This window comes from Canis lupus, chromosome 13 (assembly GCF_011100685.1).
Source record: "Canis lupus familiaris isolate Mischka breed German Shepherd chromosome 13, alternate assembly UU_Cfam_GSD_1.0, whole genome shotgun sequence".
Lineage (NCBI taxonomy): Eukaryota > Metazoa > Chordata > Mammalia > Carnivora > Canidae > Canis > Canis lupus.
Window position 1 is genome coordinate 58,848,830 of NC_049234.1, and position 22,692 is coordinate 58,871,521.

A 22,692-nucleotide genomic window follows, 5' to 3' on the forward strand; every position below is an offset into this window, starting at 1 on the left:
TCCATCAACTTGTATATTACGCTCTTCTGCCTCATTTACCCTAGCTGTTAGAGCAACCAATTTAGACTGCATCTCACAGCATTTTTAATTTTGGCCTGATTAGATCTCATTTCTGTACTGAGATTCTCTAGTGTCTTTCATGCTTTTTTCACGTCCAGATAGTAACTTTATAATTGTTATCCTGAATTCCAGCTCTGACATTTCACTTAAATCCATATGGATTAGATCTGTGGTAGAGTATTACCTCTGGTTCTTTCTTTTGTTGTGAAATCCTCCTTCTAATCCAGGGAAGAATAGATGAACAAGTGAACAAAATAAAAAATATAAACCATGACCCAAGCAAAACACACTAGACAAATCCAAAGTCAGAAACCAAAAATGGAAAAGAAGAAAAAAAAATGGGGGAGGGGAAGAGAATATAATCTCACAAGGTGGAAAAAACAAGGTGACCTACCAGGTCGTGAGTGTATTTTGGCCTGTTTTAGAGACACCAAGCCCCAAAATAATAAAGAAAGCAAAACATATATATATATTTATACAAAAATAAAACTGAATAGAGTGAAAGGAAGCCAAAAATGAGTAATATATCCATAAAATATAAGAAATGGAAGTTAAAAAAAGACAAAAATCAGAGTTGATAAAACGAGAACTACATGAAAAGGGAAAAAAGAAAAAAAGAAATGGAAAATCTTAAACTGAAAGACAAGCAAATCATATTTTCCTCTAGCGCTGGAGTTTTGCAGTTCTCTGAGGTCCATAAACTTGTTCACCTGTTCTTCCAGCTGGTCTTCTGGGGGAAGACCTTGCTATGCTGTTTCTCCGGTGTCTTTGCCTGGGTGGAGTTGTACCGCCCCTCACCAGAGGGCTGGGCAGTGTAAGCTCTGGGTGCTCTCTGTGGCCTTTGTTCCCTGAAGTCCTTCTGTGCCTCTTTAGGAGACCAAAACAAAAATGGTGCACCCCAGTTTCCAGCCCCAGAGCCAAAAGATTGCAGGCCCCTCTCTTCTGTAAACACTTCCCCTTAGGGACAAATGGTCTTCAGGTCTGTGTGTGCCAAGCTCTGTAGACTCCTATGGTGCACACCACACCAATCCTCCCTGGGGAAGGAGGAGGTCCCCTCCCCCATCTCTGCACTTTGCAGAGCCTGGACCAGAGAACAGTCTCCAGGTTGTGAGTGCACCCACTCTGCCCCTCCTGGGAGAAGGCAGAGCAGTGCTCTACACTGTCCTTTACAGGGCCCCTATGTGGAGAAAGGTCACTTGATTGGGCTGCAGCTCAGAGTTTATAGTGAACCAAGCTAAGTGCTCCTTCCCAGGCACACTGACCATAGCCACTTTCTCCACTCCAATGCTTGCAACTGTACCAGCTTAGGCACCTCCATTCTGTGTGACTCCAGGGATCCTTAGACCACACTATCCCAAGCAGCATTCTGTCCCATTTCATCACCTGAGCACCTTTCAGGCAGGGATGTCTCAGACTGCAGAAATCTTGGGTTCCAATTTTGTGCTCCGGGGCTGTGTCACTTTCCAATAGCCAGCTTAAGGAGGCTCCCTCTCCCCATGTTTATCTTCTGAAATATCGCTTCTGATTCACTTCTCCATACCTTCTATCTTGCAGAAAGTGATCACTTTTTTACTTGTAGAGTTCCAGCTATTCCTTTCTTACATCTCACTTTGAATTCATGGGTGTTCAGAATGATTTGATAGTCATCTAGCTAAATTCAAGGGACCAGATGAAATGTTAAGCTACTCTTCCACCATCATGCCTCCTCCTCCCAGTTTGTACTATTTTGTTACAAAGTCCTAGAAAAGTAATACAGATGTACTATTCCTGTATATCACAATTCTCTATTACTGGGTTATTTTGTTGGGGAGTTAAAAATAACATTTGGAAAAGTTTTTTAAATGAATTAACATATTAATCAAATCTCTTCTAAAAAAGAAATGTCCTATATTTCATTGTGAGAGCAGTGATTCTCATGTTATTAAAATACTATGAATATGGGCATCACTACAGGCTATATATGTATTTGTAAAAAAAAAAATCAGAAGACACATGGGAGTTTGAAATGTTTATCAGATAAAAGGACACAAAACTGAATCAATTTTTTATTTTAAAATATCACAATGTCTCAATTGTACAAACTTTTTTATATGTGTGTATACACACACACACAAACATATATATATATATATACACACATGTATTTAAACTTTGCTTCATCTTTCATCTTTTTATTTGAGTAAAAAGAAGAACACTTTCCTCATTTAGGAGATTTTTGATGTTGTAATAATTACCTACAAGTAAAGCGGTAAGAGAAAAAAACACAATTATTTCCATAGAAATCATTTCCTTTTGATTAAATATTTAGCCATCAATAGGGCAGTTATGGTATATAGTACCAATTTGTTTTTAAATCAGTTCATCTAACCTAAAGTAAATCTTATTTAATTTCATGAAATAAAAATCCAAGAGTTCACCATCACCTGTGATGCGGATAAGGTTTGAAAGAAACGAAAGTCTTACATCATTCTGATAATGAACACAAAGATGAATTAGACGAGGATGAAGGAAGAGAAAATTTCTCTCTGACCCAGCTTTAGGTCTTTAGGTCTTGAAAATTAGGTCTTTGAAACTGTGTGGATTCCCCTAAACCAGACATATGCGCATAAAGTATAAAAAGTAAACTGTTAAGTAAAATTGAATCTCAAAGCTTAAAAAGAGCAAATGCTTCTCTTATTTAGGTAATAAATAAGAGCAAAAGTGAAATACAGAACAGCTACACAGAAGGCAGGTTTATAGCACTGAGCACTGTGACACACCCTGACTTTATATATTAGAAACTGATACATATTTTTTCAATAAATTTATTTTTTATTGGTGTTCAATTTGCCAACATATAGAATAACACCCAGTGCTCATCCCATCAAGTGCCCCTCCCTCAGTGCCTGTCACCCAGTCACCCCCACCCCCCCGCCCACCTCCCTTTCCACCACCCCTAGTTTGAGAAACTGATACATATTAACTGAGTTATAATAAATATAGTATGTTCACAAGAGTGCTGGTACATATTAAGAGGACTATATAAACACTACTATTATTACAGTGTCCTTTCATTAGAATGTAAGTAAGCTCAATGAGGGCAGGGATTTCTTCTCCCATTTTGGTCACTCATGTATCCTATACTCTTAGAGCAGTGCGTGACAGACACTCAATCACCTTTGTTGAATGATGAATAAATAAATGAACAAATTAAAAATCCTCTTTCCAGAGACATGCTCTTCAATGGCTAATGAAGCACACTATTCTGTATGTTTAAAATAATCTACTAAAAATTGTTTGACTACATAATGTCTTAGAGATAATAAAGCAGAAATAATTTTCTTCCTACCTTGGACACAGCTAAATATTTTTATATTTTTCAAGAAGCAACTCTTGTTCAATTTTCATGTACCCAAATACTAACATACTTACCTAATGATAAAATATGTACTGGCATGAGTCAAATGATGTTTCATTTTGACTACTGTGGCTTCCAGTTGCATGGTACTCATGAGCAACTATATAAATATTTTAGCTATATGAAAGAAAATGTCTTTATTTTTCTTACCTGAAGGAACATAGAATGAATCCCCGGCTGTTATTATATAAGATGTTTCATGCAAGGTACATAAAAGGTCACCAAAGTTAACATAAAAAACCTGTAAAATTAAAAATTAAAATCTCATTTCAAATTGAACCGCCAAAACACACTACAATGAAGCTTATAGGAAATGTGGTAAGCAGAATAACAGCCCTCCAAAGATGTCTACGCTCTAATCTCCAGAACTTGTTCCATTACATGGCAAAAGGGACTTTGAGACTGAGAAATAGGTTGGTCTAGATTAACTAGTCTGGCCTATTCTAATCATACAAACCCTTAAAACTGGAGAATTTCTCTTGGAAGCAGAAGAGAGATGAGGCAGAGGAAAAGCCAGAGACATTTAAAGTATGAAAAGGACACTGTTGCTGTTGCCGGCACTGAAGATAAGAGGGCCATGAGCCAAGAAATACAGACTATTTCTAGAAGCTAAGAATGATACTCTACCCAACAGCCAACAAGGAAATGGGAGCCTAAGTCCTACAATATGGAACTGAATTCTGTCAACAACCCAAATAAACCTGAAAGCAGAAGAGTCTCCAGAGAATACAGAGCTCCCAACATCTTGATTCCAGCCTTGTGATACTCTAAACAGAATACTCAGCCAAGATCATCAGGATTCTAATCAATATAACTGTGAGATAATAAATAAATGGATATTGTTTTCAGTCACTGAATTTATAGCAATTTGTTAAAACAGCAACAGAAAACTAATCCAGGAAGAAATTTCTTTTGTTCTTATTATTTACCAGCTTATGAAAATTCAGTACTATAAATAATATCACTTAGCTATTCTACAAAAATAGCTAGGTTTTATATACACCTCTTTAAAAGGTTACATACTTAGGACATGTAATTCAATCTGAAAGACCAGAGAGAACAAAAAGCAAAACTAATAAATGATATATTTAAACAAGCATCAACATTAAGAAAGTAAAAGAGGATAATCTAACTCTCAACCATAAAGGCTTCCATATTCATATTCATGGCAAATTTTACATTTTATACATAGGTAGCATCCTGGTAATGATCTGGTTTTGAGCAACTAAAAAAATAAAGCCTTCAAACATTCAAATTCAAATTTTGAGATTCAGCCATCAAGAATATTTTGCCTCAGAGAATTACTCCTCCTTTTTTTTCTTTCTTAACACTTTGTAAATTGAGCCTAAAATACCAGGAAAATAGCAGATAACACTTATATAGCACTTACTCTTTGCCAGCCAGGATTCTGAACACTTAATACGCATTTACTTAATATATGTAAGTAGAAACAGGTACTATTTTAATAGCTTTATACAAATGAAGAAAATGAGGCAACAGAAAGGTGTAATTTTCCAAATTCACAATGTAAATGGCAGAAATGAGATTTGAACTTTGATTCCAGAATTCATGCTCTTAACCACTATGATATGCTAACTCCCTAAATAGGAAAAAAGCTCTCAGATGATTCCAAAGATACTCTGTAATTTAACAAAACAAAAAATATTACATCTAAAAAATTTTTGCCTCAATTTAAAAGACAAAAAGGTAACAAACCCAGGAAGGAAAACATGTATTTCTAATGGGTTTTTTTGTTTAAAAGTTTTTGTCTATTCAGTTTAGCTAAGTATACCTCTCTCCACTTCTGCAAACATTTTAGTAGGAAGGCTTCTGATATACAAAAAAAATAGAATGATGAATTCCCATGAATATCTAATACCAACAATCTTCCCTGTTCCATCTCTTTACTTCCCCCATTCCGTATTACTTTGCAATATATACCCCAGCATCATAAATCATCCGTAATATTTGTGTGTACTAAAAAAAAAAATCAAGGTGTTTTTTAATTTTAAGTTTTTTAATTTTAATTTTAATTTTTTTTAGTAATTTCCATACTCTGTATGTGGCTTGAACCCACACCCCAAGATCAAGAATCACATGCTCTACCAACAGAACCAGTCAGGCACCCCACTCCTCAAGGTCCTTTTTAAAAACATGACAACAGTGTTATCACACCTAAACATAAATGAATATTTAATATCAACTACCCAGTCAGTATTAAAATTTCCAATTGTCTCTTAAATGTATTTTTAAGAGTTTGTCCTCCTAAATTGCTTAATCTATAGTAGTTCTCAATTCGGGGGTAATTTCTCAATTTCAGGAGGTAAGAGGCAATGTCTGGGGACATTTCTCATTCTTAAAACTAGAGGAGTACTACTAGAATCTAGTTGGTAGAGGCCAGGGATGCTACAAACATCTCACAATGCACAGGAAGCCCCTCTACAACAAGGCGTTATCCAGTCTAAAATGTCAATAAGTGCCATGGTTGAGAAACATTGATCTAGAGGTTCTACTTGGTTCTTTTTTTATTCCCTTCAACTTATTTATTCAAGAAATCCAGCAGCAAAGTTTGCTGTAAAAATCTTTGCACAACTGAATTTTACTGATTACAACCCCAGGGTGTCATTTGAAAGGTCATCGATTCTTTATTTCCTATAAATTGGTAGTTAGATATTAGAGTCTTTATCAAATTCCGATATTTTTGTTTTTGTTTTAGGGGGTTTCTTTTTGGTTTGTTTTTTGTTTGTGTGCTTTGTTTTCCTTTAAGGAGATGGAAGGGTTTCTTTTTGGTTTGTTTTTTGTTTGTGTGCTTTGTTTTCCTTTAAGGAGATGGAAGAGGCAAGACTACTTCATAAACAGTATTGTATTCTTCCATCAAGAGGCACATAATGAAGGTCTGGTTATCTTCTTTTTAGATGTTAGCAGACACTGATGCTTAATGCCTACTACACAGATCCAACAATTTATCAGGAATTGCAAAATGGTGATATTATATTCTAACATTCCTTTTTCATTTATTAATTGAAATATTTTTTTTTTTTAAGATTTTTTATTTATTCATGACAGACACACAGAGAGAGAGGCAGAGACACAGGCAGAGGGAGAAGCAGGCACCATGCAGTGAGCCTGATGTGGGACTTAACTGGGGTTTCCAGGATCACACCCCGGGTGGCGCTAAACCGCTGGGCCACCGGAGCTGACCTAATTGGAATATTTCTTACAAGAACAAAGTTCACCTCATTTTTATTTGGTTACATAAAGTACAGTCTACAGGAAAAGGGTAGAATAAATATTTGATTATATTTCCCTTTATTTACTATATTCATTGTCAAAATGAGTTAGCCTCCTAGAATTCTCTAAAAGTGATGAATTAGTTTTTCTTTTTGTAGTAGTCTTCAAATTCATATATTTAGATATTATGGATATGAGGCAATCCACTTAAGTTATTTTTATTGATTCCAAGTTTTCACATCTTTGTCCAGTGAGAGCATCATCTTCAAGTTGGATCTTGAGACTCTATGACCCAATTCTAATGGTCTTTGATAAGTCTGCTAGCAGTCATGATAAAAACATTTCGAGCTCAGGGGCACCTGAGGAGCCCAGTCAAGTAGGCCTCCGACTCTTTGGGTTTCAGCTCAGGTCACAATCTCAGGTTAATGGGATTAAGCCCTGCGTCATGCTCCACACTCAGCACAGAGCCTGCTTGAGACTCTCTCTCTCTCCCTCTGCCCCTTCTCCCCCCCAAGCTCTCTAAAATAAATAAGTAAATCTTTAAAAAAAAAAAAAAAATTCAAGCTCAGCTCCAGGCTTGCATTTAGTTCTCTAAGGAACTCTGGTTCCTTTAAGTGTTTTTGCTCTCACTTTTTTGTTTTTTAGTTCTGGTACATTTACTAATTTTTCAAATACCTCCACCACTTTCCTTATTTGTGTTTTTTCCTTTCTTCTCCTGTTTTTTTTTCTGTTCTCCACATCACTACACTTTGATATTTTCCATTTCCTAATCTCTTCTTGTCTTTTTGGAGAGCTCCACAACCAACTTCCATAGTTATTAATCTGTTATTCTTCTGTGGTTTGATTTTAACAAATCTACTACTGCTACTATCTCTCTCATACACACTCTTTAACACTGAGTTTGAAGGAAAGAGTTAATGGCCTATGCTTGTTCTCCATCTAGTCCCTTTTGTTTCTCAAAAGCATATATTTAAAAATGTGCTTCATGTTTAAAAAAATACCATTATTAAAACAAAACATTTTAATTCTGATTTTCATTATAAAAAGTTAAAAACAATATTTAGAAGAAAAATCAACTATAATCACCTAATAACATGTTATTTTTCTACAGTTCCTTCCATTTTCATTTTTAAATTCTAATCAAAACAAAATAGAGAATTCTCTATTTTCTGTAAGTTTTAAATACTTATCTTAAAGGTCTTCTTATATGGCTAGTCTTCAAAAACAATATGTTTAAACTGGTATAAAAATACTTATTACAGTACCTGGAACATCTAAGTGCTATATAACTACTTATTATCATGTAATGACTCAATCTCATTAAGTCAAAATATAAAATATAACCATTTCTTCCTGCAACACTTTTCAATGGTTTCTAATTTTTGTCAATGTTATAATAAATACCTGTATATGTCCAGCTTCCCTAACCTTTATATTATTTTTCTAGGAAAATACTCTGAAATGAGATTCATAGATCAAAGGGTACAAATATTCTTCCAATAATTTCTACTAGCTTAGTAAATATAAAATATGTTTGTTTTTAATGCGGATTCCTTTGAATAGTAGCCCGGCTAAATACTTTCAAACATCTACTGTTCAAATTTTCTTTTGTATAATAAAAGCATTACAATTTAATAGGTAATCGGCATTATTTCAATGATATTTCATAATGCTTATCTTACTAATTGTTCCTTAACAATTATGCAGAAGTCATTACTTTGGTTAGTTAAATGTGTTATTTTTACTCTTTTAATAGCACCTGGAGATCTATAACACTTAAGATTGGATTAAAGCATATTTTAAAGTATTTTAAATCCAGACTCTAGTTATACTAATGCATTAATGAATTATTCACTGACTTTCATGTGTACCTTCTTTTCTTGCCTCAATTTGCCCTTCTTTGTTAATATAACTCAAGGACCTTGATGTTTTCTTCTTTTCTTTCTTGAGTTTACTTTCATTTTATCAGTAAAATAATTGTTTTGAATGTAAAAACTCCAATAATCCATTATATCACAGGTTCCTAAATGTTGCTTACTAAAAAAATGTGCCTTAGACTCAATATTTTTTAAATAGTAAATATTTTTAAAATTTGGTGATTTTCAAATTCTGTAATGTACAAGTTTACCATATATATCTCTAACATCAATGGTGTGTATCTCCAATAAGAAAGACGGACTCACCTTAAATCTCATTATAATTTCAGCCAGTAATACTGCCACATATAGTAATACATTATTTAGTACTTATTGAAGTAACTAGTAGCTCCTGGTCCTCAGTTTACTGCTAATCACCTGATTTTGAAGAAGACATTTAAAACCTCATTATTGCTAAGAGGCATGACCAGTGAAATGAAATTTAGATTTAATTTTCATCAGCTCTAATGATTTATTTGCAAACCTATATTCTACAGTTCTTTTAAAAACATTCCTTAAACATGAATTTTAAGATCACACTGCTATGCACAGAACAGGTACTTTTAAATAACCACTGGCTGATGGACTCTAAACAGATTTAACAAAAAAATTCTCTATGCACTACAATAGTATCATTTCTGAGAAAACAGCATTTTTAATGCCTCACCAAGTCTAATAAATCAGAGTTATAACAAAAGAGAAACAAACTATGGAGAAATACACTCACCAATATATCTGAGCCAACATGCTGCTTTCCCTTTTCTTGATGTGGTCCTAGTATCAATTTTCCAGTAGAAAAAAGAGGTGTATCCAGTGTTTTATATACTTTCAACTCATCATGCTCAATAAAAAATTCATATGTATCTCGTGGTCTTAAAAGATCTAAAGGAAAAACACTAGTATAAATATAAAGCAATAGAGTAATATGCTCAATGATATAACATATAAACACATATACAACACAACTATTCCTAGATATAAACCTGCCTTACAAAGACAGAAATGATTAAGGTCATTTACTCAAGCTAGAATGATAGATGTCAAATTTTGTTTGTCTCTCAAGCTATGCGACCAAGCAAGGCACTTCTCTTTCTGTGCCTCTGTCTCCTTTTCTATAAAATGGGACAATAATAGTTCATCTACTTAGAGTTGTAAATATCAAATAAATTAATGTGCATAAAGTATTTAAAATACTGTCTGGCACAAAATAAGCATTAGGTAGGTCTTAGCTATTAGTAATAATGGCATGCAGAAGAATGAAACTAGACCATTCTCTTACACCATACACACAAAAATAAACTCAAAATGGATGAAAGATCTAAATGGAAGACAAGAATCCATCAAAATCCTAGAGGAGAACACAGGCAACCACCTTTCTGAACTTGGGCACAGCAATTTCTTGCAAGATACATCTATGAAGGCAACGGAAACAAAAGCAAAAAAATGAACTACTGAGACTTAACCAGGATAAAAAGCTTCTGCACAGCAAAAGAAACAGTCAACAAAACTAAGACAACCTACAGAACGGGAGAAGATATTTGCAAATGACCTACCAGATAAAGGGCTAGTTTCCAAGATCTATAGAGAACTTAATCCAACTCAACACCCAAGAAACAAACAATCCAATCATGAAACGGGCAGAAGACATGAACAGAAAGTTCACCAAAGAAGACATACACATGGCCAACAAGCACATAAGAAAATGCTCCATCCACATCACTTACCATCAGGGAAATACAAATCAAAAGCATGATGAGATACCATCTCACACCAGTGAGAATGGTGACAATTAACAAGACAGGAAACAACAAATGTTGGCGAGGATGTGGAGAAAGGGGAACCCTCTTGCACTGTTGGTGGGAATGTGAACTGGTGCAGCCACTCTGGAAAACTGTGTGGAGGTTCCTCAAAGAGTTAAAAATAGACCTGCCCTACGACCCCGCTTTTGCACTGCTGGGGATTTACCCCAAAGATACAGATGCAGTAAAAAGCCGAGACACCTGCACCCCAATGTTCATTAGCCAAACTGTGGAAGGAGCCTCAATGTCCTTCAACAGATGAATGGATAAAGAAGATGTGGTCTATATATACAACGGAATATTCCTCGGCCATTAGAAGCAACAAATACCCACCATTTACTTTGACATGGATGGAACTGGAGGGTATTATGCTGAGTGAAGTTAAGTCAATCAGAGAAGAACAATCATCATTTGGTTTCACTCATACGAAGAATATAAGAAATAATGAAAGGGACTGTAAGGGAAAGGAGGGGAACTGAGTGGGAAAAATTAGAGAGGGAGACAAACCATGAGAGACTCCTAACTCTGGGAAACAAACAAAGGGATGTGGAAGGGGAGGTAGGTTGGAGGGGTTGGGGTAACTGGGTGACAGGCACCGAGGAGGATACTTCATGGGATGAGCACTGGGTGTAATACTATTATGTTGGCAAACTGAATTTAAATAAAAAAATTATTAAAAATAATAATGGCAGTATTATTATTTCTATTTTAGCTCAGAAAGCAAAATTAGCTACAAAACAAGAATTCCTCATCTTTAAACAGTTTAACATAGCCTACAATTAACACATGTATCATCATGATAATATTTTGCGCTTGCTTGACTGATTATTAAATAGCAAGATTATTTTTTAAAGATTTTCTTTATTTGACAGAGAGATAGCATGCACACACACAAGCAAGGGGCACGGCAGTGGGAGAGGGAGAAGTAGACTCTCCCCGGAGCAGGGAGCCCAAAATGGGGCTCAATCCCAGGATGTTGGGATCATGATCTCAGCTGAAGGCAGGTGCCTAACCCACTGACCCACCCAGACACCCCTAAATAGCAAGATTTTTATCAAGTTAAGCAAGAGTTCTTACTGTTGCTTACCAATCACTATCTCAATTTTGAATTTCCCTTTTACACCTCTCCAAATACAGAGTTAAAACATTCTTCTACAATCAACTTCTGTTTCCTTGGATATCTGGGAATGTTAGTAATCTCACAGATTACAGGATATAGAAAATACATAGACTCAAGAAACAGATAAAAAGTTATGAACTCCTGGCCACACTCACAACTTTTCTAACTTGATACAATGTTTTTAGTTAAGAGCTAAGCAAAATTTTCTGTACTTTTACATCTGTTGCCAAATAAACAATCTGATCATAAAAATAACTTTACTACTTAAGATGTCAAATGGAACCTATTTCACAGCCAAAATTTTAAGTCAGAATACCATTACTGCCTCTGTAGTTTTGACCTATTTGTCATCTGACTTAACATAAATAGTCCTTAGAACTCATTGGTATGGTCAAAACAGCTAAAACATTTAAATACTTCCTGTATGTAAATAGTGGCTGTTGGTAAACAGCTGTGTGTCCCCCTACTTGCCCTTACCACATTACAGCCCATCCTTTGGAACCAATCAATCATGATCTTGGAGACAATGTATTTTTAATGCCTATTAGATAAAACTCTAGGACCCTGTGCTGGCCTTAACGTTAAGCCTGGCATTTGTGTGGAAGGTCAATGCCTTTACTTGTCATTACTCTAAAAGGTCTGATTTCCCAAGTACTATTATTGGCATACCAAGGCCCAAAAGGCTGTTTAAATCTGCCCACAATCCCTGCCTGGTCTCACAGTAAGGGTATGTATTCTGTGATCTACCACCAGCTAAACTGTAATAATTACCCATAAAAAGCCCCTGTCCCAGGGGCTCAGTCGGTTAAGTGTCTGCCTTTGGCTCAGGTCATGATCCCAGGGTCCTGGGATCAAGCCCTGCATTGGGCTCTCTGCTCAGCAGGGAATCTGCTTCTCTCTCTCCCTTTGCCTCTCCCCTGGCTTGTGCACACTCTCTCTCTCTCTTTCTCCAACCCACCCCCCTCCCCCCCGCCTCGTTGCTCACTCACGCTCTCTCTCAAATATATAAAATATGGAAGAAGAAAAAAAAAGAAAGCACCTGTCCGCATGTGACAGACATCTTGGTCAAAGAAAGCCTGGATTCTACTAGGGAAGGCAACACTCCTGATGATAGCACTTGTATCCCAGATGACAAATGCATTGTGCTTTCTGTCCCCTAGACATTGTTTGCTATCAAAGCTCCTCCAGAGTAGTCCTCACATAGGCTGCTTACTAGAATTAGGTACTTTAGGTACTTTACTTTGGGCCCTAAAAGAGCTGAGAAGAAAAAGAAAAAGCCAGCAATTTGTCCTTACTGTTAAATTAAGCATTTTCATTATCCTTAATCTTACCCATGGTAACAATCTCTCTTGTTTCTGGGTCCTTGACCCTTGTTGGCTGCAACGGATCTCCCAAAGGTATATTCAGATTTACCATGAATTTCTTTTCTGCAAAAGAAATATCACTGTAATACAAACTACTTACTTAAAATTCTTGTAAATTAAAAAAAAAAGTCTGGTATGAAACACAGCTACGGACAAGTTATTAAAAAAAAAAAAAACTGCCACAGGCTAACAATCTCTTCCTATTTTCCTATTTATAAATGACCACTCTCTCATAAAAATTTAAAAACCAGAATGATTTAATGTAGAAACATACTAAACTTATTTTCTATAAACCTATTATGACAATTCTTGATACTCTTGTATCATGAAGAATGTTTTGAATATTCTCTTAGAGAGCTTTAAGTATGTAACACACTTCAAATTCATTACACTTTAAATCACACTTCAAATTCATCACACTTTAAAATTCATTAAAATGCCTATTTTAATCAGTTTGAGCAGGGGAGAGGTGAGCTTCAATGACAGGGAAATTTACTCATGAGGATGTGTTTTAAATTATGCTATTAATAATTTTTTAAAAGAGCAAACTCAGTTTATTTTCAGGATTTTGGAAAAAGGTGGACATTTAAAAGTGAATTCAAAACAACAGAAAAAAACAGAATATTCCAAAACCTATAGGATGCAGCAAAAGCAGATGTTAAGAGTGAAATTTATGCTATAAATGCTTATATTAAGAAATAAAGTTCAAAGAAACAATTTAACATTATACCACAACAAACTACAAAAACACTTGGCTGAAATTTAGAAGAAAAAGGAAATAACAAAAATCAGAAATAAATAAAACAGACCAGAATAATCAATAATATAACATTGAAAGAAATGACCAGTTTTACCATTTGATTTCTTATTTAGCCCAATGCTTGCTTACACAGTAGTGTATTATTTAATATTCACATACTAAGTATTTAATAGCTTACACTGAGTTTCCAGCTTTGTCTTATTGTTGATCTTTAGCTTTATATCATTGTGATTGGAAAATATACTTAGTATGATTTCAGTCTTCTTAAATTTGAAATATTTGTTGTTTCTTTTTATGTAGTTTAACCAGGGGGATTCTTCTATGTGTACTTGAAGAAAATGTGGATTCTATTTTTCTTGGGTGGAATGTTTTACATACACTTTTTTTTTTTAAGATTTTATTTATTATTCATAAGAGACAGAGAGAGGTAGAGACATAGGCAGAAGGGAGAAGCAGGCTCCCCAGAGTGAGCCGGATGCTGAAACTCAATCCCAGACCCCAGGATCACACCCTGAGCCAAAGGCAGGTGGCTCAACCGCTAAGCCACCCAGGCGTCTCTCAAATATATATATCTTTTATATATATATATATATATATATATATATATATCTTTTAGAACCATGCATTCTGCAGTATGCTTCAACTTAAAAATGTTCTTTGTTGAAAAAAAGTAACTTTAACTGAGGGTACTCATTTAAAATAAAGCATATCAGAAGGGAGGTTAGGAAGGAGGAGGGTGAGTAGTTAAGGGGATTAAGAGTATACTTAATATGATGAGCACCAATGACATTTAGTTTTTTTATTTTTTAAAGATTGAACCCATTTATTCATGAGACACACAGAGAGAGAGAAAGACAGAGGCAGAAACACAGGCAGAAGGAGAAGCAGGCTCCATGCAGGAAGCCTGATGCAGGATTCTATCCCAGGACTTTGGGATCACACCCCGAGCCAAAGGCAGATGCTCAACCACTGAGCCACCCAGGCATCCCAGTAATGACATTTAGAATTACTGAATTACTATACTGTACATCTGAAACTAATATAACACTGTGTATTAACTATACTGGAATTAAAATAAAAAATTTAATAAAAAATAAAGTGAATGCACCCTAAAGTACGACTTTTAACATTTTTACAAATAAATTTCAAAATTTATAAAGAGCTACTTCTCAGAGCACTATTATTTAAAATAAAATCTAAAATATACTTTCAGGAAAAAGTTCATACTTCTTTCCTCATCATCAAGACAGATCCTTTTCCTATTAACCATTTTCTTGACTTTTCCAACGTTTCCTTTTGACTTTGTTTTAGATGATACTGTGTCTGGGGATAGTATTCCACCAATAACAAATCCACCTAAAAGTTAACAACAAAAAAGGTAAAGTATCGCACCTGAGAAAGTAGAAATATTGAAACAAAATTTAAATTATTATAGCACATTTCCTTTCAGACTCCAAAGAACATATTACTATTACTACATTCTACAGCTAATAACTCAAACAACACAAATACCAACCAATTCCACTTATATTTCTACTATCCAAATTCTAGATACACTGATGAAACATGATAGAATGATCTCTGTTGCTTGAAATCAACAGTCAGGTTGAAAAACACAAAAGCCAGAAGGAAATATTTATAATAATCCCCATGTGAGCTTATACAAAAGCCAGCAAGGAAATATTTATAATAAACCCCATGTGAGCTTAGTTTTTTTACTTAAATATATCACAGAAAGGAAATATCTTTCTTGCCCACTGTCTATATTTCTGTAGATAAATATGATGAGAAAATGGGATGAGAATAGTAAAGGGGAATACTTAACCTTTGCCAGTTACTAATTTTCTTACATTCTGATCTAATGACTTATTTTGTGCAATAAACCTTGTTCAACAGTATGGAATAACACTCTATAAAGCCACACACTCACCTCAAACTGCTACCAAAGAGAGAAAGAGAAGCATCTCTAAAGTAATCAGAACAATCTGTACTTGAATTTATTCTGGCCTCATTTCTGGAGGATAATGATAAAATGAGGTAATTTATATAAATATGTAAGACAGTGCTTTGTATGGAATATACATAAACTATTAGCATCCTCAATATTATTTTTTACTATCAGATATTAAAGTGTAAATTGGAATTCTCACCTGATGGCCTTCCATGATAATCTATTCGTTCTCCCCGCCAATATTCCAAAGGTTTCAATCGTGTTCTCTTGGTCCTGCGAACATTTGGTGTGTTGGAAGGCAATACTGTAAAAAGATGACACAAAATTGTACACATATACACGTTTAATTGAATGTTACTCTAGTGGAAAGACTGATACTACCCTCTAGAACACTAATGCTTCTAGACAAAACAGTAGAAAAACAAAATTTTACAATGTATTTGTTCTAAGAGTTAAAGAAATACCAATCAAAAAACAAGCTGCTAGATTCACAGATTAAAAAACTTGGTAATACCCGAGGTGAATGATGTTAAAGGTACACAGAAATTCACATATATTGTAAGTAGAAAAGTAAACTGACATAAGATAATTTAGCAATAACTTGATTAAGAATTTAATTTATAGGGCAGCCCGGTGGCTCAGGGGCTTAGCGCCGCCTCCAACCCAGGGCCTGATCCCGGAATTCCGGGATCGAGTCCCACATTTTGTGTTTCTATGGTATTGGTTGTAACTTTTTTCATTTCTAATTTTATTTGAGTTTTCTTGTTGTTTCTTGATGGGTCTGGCTAAAGGTTTTATCAACTTGTTTATCTTTTTTAAAACCAGCTCACGGTTTCATGGATTTTTTTTTTTTTTTGGTATTTTTTTTTTTTAGTCTGTATTTCCAGTATGATCTTTATTGTTGCTTTCCTAAGATGCTTGATATGATTTTAATATTTTTGAATTTATTGAGACTTGTTTTGTGGCCTAACTTGATCTATTCTGGTGATTGTTTCATGTGTACTTGAATGTGTATTCCGCTGGTTTTAGATGGAATGTTCTGTATAAATCTATTAAATCCAGATGGTCTAATGTGTCATTCAGAGCCACTGTTTCCTTATTGATTTTCCATCTAGATGAAATATTCATTGATGCAAGATGTTGATCTCTTTTGCTGTTTTTTTAAAGGTTTTATTTATTTGAGAGAGAGAGTGTGAGTACAAGCAGGGGGAGGGGCAGAGGGAGAGCGAGAGACAGAGACTCCCTGCTGCGCAGGGAGCCTGACATGGGGCTCATTCCCAGGCCCCTGGGATCATGACCCCAGCCAAAGGCAGACACTTAACCAACTCAGCCACCTAGGTGCCCCTGAAGTCTACTGCTATTTTCTTACTCTAAGTTTCTCCCTTTGTATCTGTTAATATTTACTTTATATATTTAAGTGCTCCTATGTTGGGTGCATTTGTACTTAAAACTGTTATATCCTCTTGTTGGACTGATCCCTCATAATTATGTAATTCCTTTCTCTGTCTCTTGTAGTCTTTATTTTCAAGTTATTTTTGGTTTGATGTAGTTATTGCTACCCTGGCTTTTTTTTTTTTTTTTTTTACCTCCATTTGCACGGAGTCTTTTTTGATACCAGCTTCAATTTGTATGTGTCATTAGGTATAAAATGAGTTTATTGTAGACAGCATATTGATGGGTCTTGTTTTTTATCCATGTCTTTTGATCAGAGCATTCAGTCCATTTACATTTAAAGCAATTATTGATAGTTATGTACTTACTGCTCTTTTTTTCATTGTTTCTAGTTGTTTTTGTGGCCTCTGTTTTTTTTTTTCATGTGATTTGATGACTTTCTTTAGTGTTATGCTTATGTTCTTTTTTATTTTTTGTTTCCATTAGAGGTTTTTTATTTATAGTATTAACATGAGGTTCATATAACATTCTATGTATATAGAAGTCTATATTAAGTTGATGGTTGTTTAAGTTCCAGCACATTTAAAAAGCACTACATTTTTGCTTCCCTTCCACATTTATATATATGATGTAAAATTTTGCATTTTTATTTTGTGATGATTCACATCCTTGAGTAATAATCCCCCCTCCCCCAAGATGTATGTGGGAACTATGACTTTCTTCTCATCTGCAGAATACGGCAATAATGACAGAGAATCAGTCCTATGATCACATCATGATTATATATATATGACAATATATGATATTATACATATAAGACACCATCTAGCTGAAGCAGAGAGAATTTTTCCTTGCGGACTCTGAAGAGTCAAGGTGATGGAAGAGGTCATATGGCAAGGAACTGTAGGTAGCTTTTAGAAGCTGATGGCCCATGGCTGAAAGCCATCAAGAAAACAGGTACCTTAGTCCCGCAATTGCAAGGAATTGAATTCTAACATCCATATCAACTTGGAATACAATCTCAAACCTCAGATGAGACCACAGCCCATGCTGACACTTGATTGAAGCCTGTGATATTCCTGAACAGAGGACCCAGCTAATGTGTGCCTGGGCTTCTGACCCACAGAAAATATGGATGATAAATAAATGTATGTTGTCTAAACCAATGAACTGTGGTAATTTAGTACACAGCAACAGAAAACAAATACACACTATTTAAATTTAACCAATATATTACAAGAATTATTCCTCACCACTGTTTCCTCTATCTGGACTCAGTTTTGATTTATATACTTGGTTAGAAAACCTCACATAAGTATTCTACCCGGAGGATTTAGAGTCCACTGAATCTCTGCATTTTCTGCAAAATAAACTCACTAATTGGAAAGGAAAGTATTTTGGCTAGGTATACGATTATTGAATTGTAACACATTTCTTAAAAAGGCTATGGATGTCATTTTATTCTTCCAATTTTACATGGAATAACAGTGCTAGTCATTAAAGTTGTGCATTCAAACCATCCTTAATCTAGGGAAGTTTTCTTTAACATACTTCTTTTAACACTTTTCTCTCCTCCACCTGTTTCTCTTTTCTGGCAATCCTATTACTTGCAAGTTTTCTCAGCTGTCTACTTATTATTTCCGTGTAAACCTTTTTCCCCATCATGATTTCCAACTTTCTGTATTTTGTCTCTGAGGAATTTCTTCCATATCAACACCAGTTACTAATTCAGCTCTAAATAACAGTGATTACCTTTACATTCACTTCATCTACTTTTTAAATCAAAAGAATAGGATTTTCAGTACCAGAAAGTTTTCTATGCTATAACTGAAATGATTTCTGAAATGATCATCTTTCTTTTATTATTAAAATTGTTAAGAACCTACTGCAAAAATTCTAGCTTACCAGCAGTTGCCTACTGTTTTTAGGCATAAGGCTTGATTTTCCTCTCTTTAGTTGCTAAAACCCCTGCTCAGGAACATTTTTATTTGTCTGCTTACTCCTGACTAGTTATCATTCCCCTCCAAGAAAGCATTAAGTACTAAAAGTCAGAATGGTCTTTCTTCATATGGGCCCACAAAATACTGATAAGATGTGAGTTTTTGGTTGAAGCCATTTGAGGAGCTTCTCTTCTAGTGGTTCTCTTCCGGTACAAGTGCAGGAGCATTCACAACCTCAGGAATTGAGAGAAACATAAAAGGTCACTCCAATCCCACAAAATTGAGAGGTGCCATGAATCCTGACTGGCAGCTATCTCATTGGGAACCACAGAATTTTAATTCTCCATGGCCTCTCCATGGGTTCCCAAGCTCCCATCTTTGCCTACTTATTCCAGCTACTGCTTTGTTTATAAGTAAACTGGATAAAAGCAGGAGTTTTCAGGGATATCATCTGCTTAGCAGTTATATTTTATAGAATTCTCCACCCTAGCTTCTTAGCCTAGGTGAAATCATGCTCCTTAATACAGGAGTGAGAGGAACACAGGCTTTATAAATGAACAACAAAGAACATCACTGGCCTGTAATGACTTATGAAAGTCATGAAAACAAAATAAATAGTTTTATCTGTCAATCCAAACATGTCGCCCCTGCTTGAGAAAAATTAAGTCCTATTTAGTAGAGAGGTTTTATAATATGAAGATACTAAAAGACAGAAATAGTCTTACCTAACTTGTGATGTATTTTATGTTCTGATATTATAGGAGGCAGTTTTAAACTTGAGTCACCTGCAAAATACAAATGATATATCATGGGCAAGGCTGCTAATTCCATCTTGAATTAAAGTGTGTTAGTTGGTCAATTTAAATATACGTAATTTAATTAAATTTAACCTGACAATACATGTTATTACTTCTTTTACTTTTTACTGCTGAAGAATAAAGGCTAATGAAAAACAGTGTAACATTTCTCTAGATTTTGCTACCATGTCCGTGTGCATGTCGAAAGAATCTAACACTTAAAAATAACAAAAAATAAGCAGCTTTTCTGGATTTCAGGTGAAATAAGTCACTTGAAACACGAAAATGTAGGGTATAATAATGAATAGACATGCTAATAATGTAATATATGATCTTTCAAATTCTAAAATAGTACAAGTATGCTAAATTTAGCAGTGTGTCAATTAGGCCAGAGTTTTCAACTTTAGTATTGTAAACAGCACCTAAAGATAGCTGCCATTGGGATGCCTGGGTGGCTCAGCGGTTGAGCGTCTGCCTTTGGCTCAGAGCATGTGATCCCAGAGTGCTGGGATTGAGTCCCACATTGGGCTCCCTGAATGGAGCCTGCTTCTCCCTCTGCCTTTGTCTCTGCCTCTCTCTCTCTCTTTCTGTTTCTCATGAATGAATAAATAAATTCTTAAAAAAGATAGCTACCATTAATTCTTTCTCTCCCTATGCACAAATGTTATCAAGAAACAGTCTAGTCTCCTTTCCTTTGCATCTCCGATCTGAATGACTTGCTTGACTAACAAACCAAGCAGAAGTAACATTCTGGGACTTCAAAGGCTAAGTCCTAAAAAGATATGCAGGTACCACCTGGATCTCTTGGAATTTCACTCTGGAGAAAGATAGACATCATATATGAAGACCATCCCAAAATTGCCATACTGTGAAGAAACCCAAGCTAACCACCGGAGAAGGCCATGTGGAGAAAAGATATAGTTGGTCAGCCCTCAACTGTTCCAGCCACCCGAGCTAAGTGCTAAATATGTAAGTAAAAAAGTCACCCTGGACTTCCAACCCAGTTGAGCTTTCAAATGACTCCAGCCTCAGTAGCCTGCATTTAACTATAAATGCATGAGAGAGCCCAAGTGAGAACTGCCCAACTAAGCTACATCAACCTATAGAACAATGAAAGATAAATCAAGCCACTAAGTTTTGGGTGTCTGTTATGGAGCAACATGTCACTGGAACACTTAATGTCTATGAATGACCTAAAATTTCTAAGACAATTTTACATGTAATATCCATTTCCAAAAAGTAAGTCTAAGCTTTCGTTGTATTTTTAAATGAGTCTGTGATAGCAAAAGACTGTTTAAAATGATTGAACTGAAAAAAAAAACAAAAAACAAAAAACAAAAAAAAAAAAAAAATGATTGAACTGGGGCACCTGGTTGGCTGGCTCAGTCAGTTAAGCATCCAACTCTTGATTTCAGTTCAGGTCATGATCTCTAGGTCATAAACTCGAGCCCCACATTGGGCTCTGTGCTGAGCATGGAGCCTGCTTAAGATTTTCTCTTTCTCTCTTCCTCTGCCCCTCCCCACCCCACTCATGTATACACACACACTCTCTAAAAAAAAAAAAAAAAAAAAAATTAAATGGCTGAATTACATACTTTATAAAATTGCTGGGTAAGAAGAAACTTGAGTGATCATAAAATCCAATTTCCCTATCCAGAACAGGCAAATCTTACATAGATCTATAGAAATTAAAAGTAGATTACTGGATGCCATAGGCACACAAGGTATGAGAGGGAGGGAATAAAAGATGCCTGCTGAAGATAAAGAATATGGGGTTTCTTCTGGGGATAATAAAAATGTTCTAAAATTTATTGTGGTGATGGTTACACACCATTGAATTATATACCATAAATGGGTAAATTTTACGGTATCCAGATATCTCAACATATATCTCAATAAAACTGTTACAAAAAAAAAAAAAATCTGGGGAAATAGGAAGATGGCAGGAGTGGGGGTCCTCAACTCACGTGCCCCCACCAACTCACCTAGATAACTTTCAAACCAGCCTGAACACCTACAAATTCAACCTGAGATTTAAAGAGAGAACACCAGGAACACTACAGAGAGAGGGGTTTTCGCTTCTAACAAGAAGCCGCAGCCCCGGGAGCACGATGCCAGCAGCACAGGCCCCGGATCCCAGGGCACCGGGGGGACACAGCCAGGATCCTGTGCTTCCCCCCGACGCCCTGGGACAGGCAAAGGCAGGGAGGGCCCAGGACAGCGAAGACGCTCTTGCTGCCGGGCGCCCCGAGCTGTGCAGGTCAGTGCCCTCCACACTGACCCAGGAGCACCCAGGCCAGTGTGGACTGGGAGACTGCGGTAGTTACTAGGGGAGCTGACTCCAGGGCTGGGGACCTGGCCCCCACCAGTGGTGGTGTTCCTTCTGGTGTCACCCTGTGTCTGGGGTGGGGAGGGGGCGCCAGGGAACAGGGGACTCATGGGGTAAACAGCTCCCACTGAACCCAGCACCAGGCGGGTGGAGGGGGGCAGCTCCCCCAAGGTGCACACACCTGAGAACCAGCACAGCAGCCCCTCCCCCAGAAGACCAGCTGGAAGGACAGGGGAAGAGCAAGTTCTGGACCGAGCAGTGGGGGAAAGCTCCAGGGGAAGTCGACAGATTTACAGTATATAGAACTAGAGGGTACCCCTCCTATTTTTTTCCTCTTCCTTTTTCAAGTACAACTCGTTTTTGTGTCAGTCTGTAAATTTCCTTTTCTTTCCCCACCTTAACTACAATAGTTTAGCAACTCTTCCTTTTTAAGATTCTGCCTTTCATATTTCTACAATTACAGGTCCTAGATATATTTTCCACTTCTAGATTCCCTTCAACATACTCAACTTAATTTTGGGAGACAGACAAGATATGTTTTTTTGTTTTGTTTTGTTTTTTGTTTTCTCTGCCTCATTTTGCTCTACAATGGTAGAAGTTAATACCTTCTAAAACATGACCAGCATGCACCCAGAA

General features: G+C 36.0%; 1 protein-coding gene across 4 annotated transcripts in view; it reads right to left on the bottom strand.

The window, feature by feature from the left end:
- Window positions 1-2,053: 2,053 nt before the first annotated feature.
- CENPC (centromere protein C) overlaps window positions 2,054-22,692 on the bottom strand; it is a 78,337-nt gene continuing 57,698 nt past the window's right edge. Inside the window, exons 13-20 of one of the 4 annotated variants that reach the window (XR_005369062.1) lie at window positions 19,656-19,715; window positions 15,798-15,902; window positions 14,875-15,003; window positions 12,855-12,950; window positions 12,563-12,780; window positions 9,332-9,486; window positions 3,608-3,698; window positions 2,054-2,294 (exon numbers count right to left, since the gene is read on the bottom strand). Coding sequence is in view for 2 of the 4 variants with exons in the window: in XM_038556199.1 (XP_038412127.1) it covers window positions 2,224-2,294; window positions 3,608-3,698; window positions 9,332-9,486; window positions 12,855-12,950; window positions 14,875-15,003; window positions 15,798-15,902; window positions 19,656-19,715 (707 nt within the window). In the remaining 2 variants the exon portion in view is untranslated. Of the gene's footprint in view, window positions 2,295-3,607; window positions 3,699-8,871; window positions 8,983-9,331; window positions 9,487-12,562; window positions 12,781-12,854; window positions 12,951-14,874; window positions 15,004-15,797; window positions 15,903-19,655; window positions 19,716-22,692 lie in introns of all 4 variants that reach the window. The other 3 variants (XR_005369061.1, XM_038556199.1, XM_038556200.1) reach the window with 3 other exon arrangements.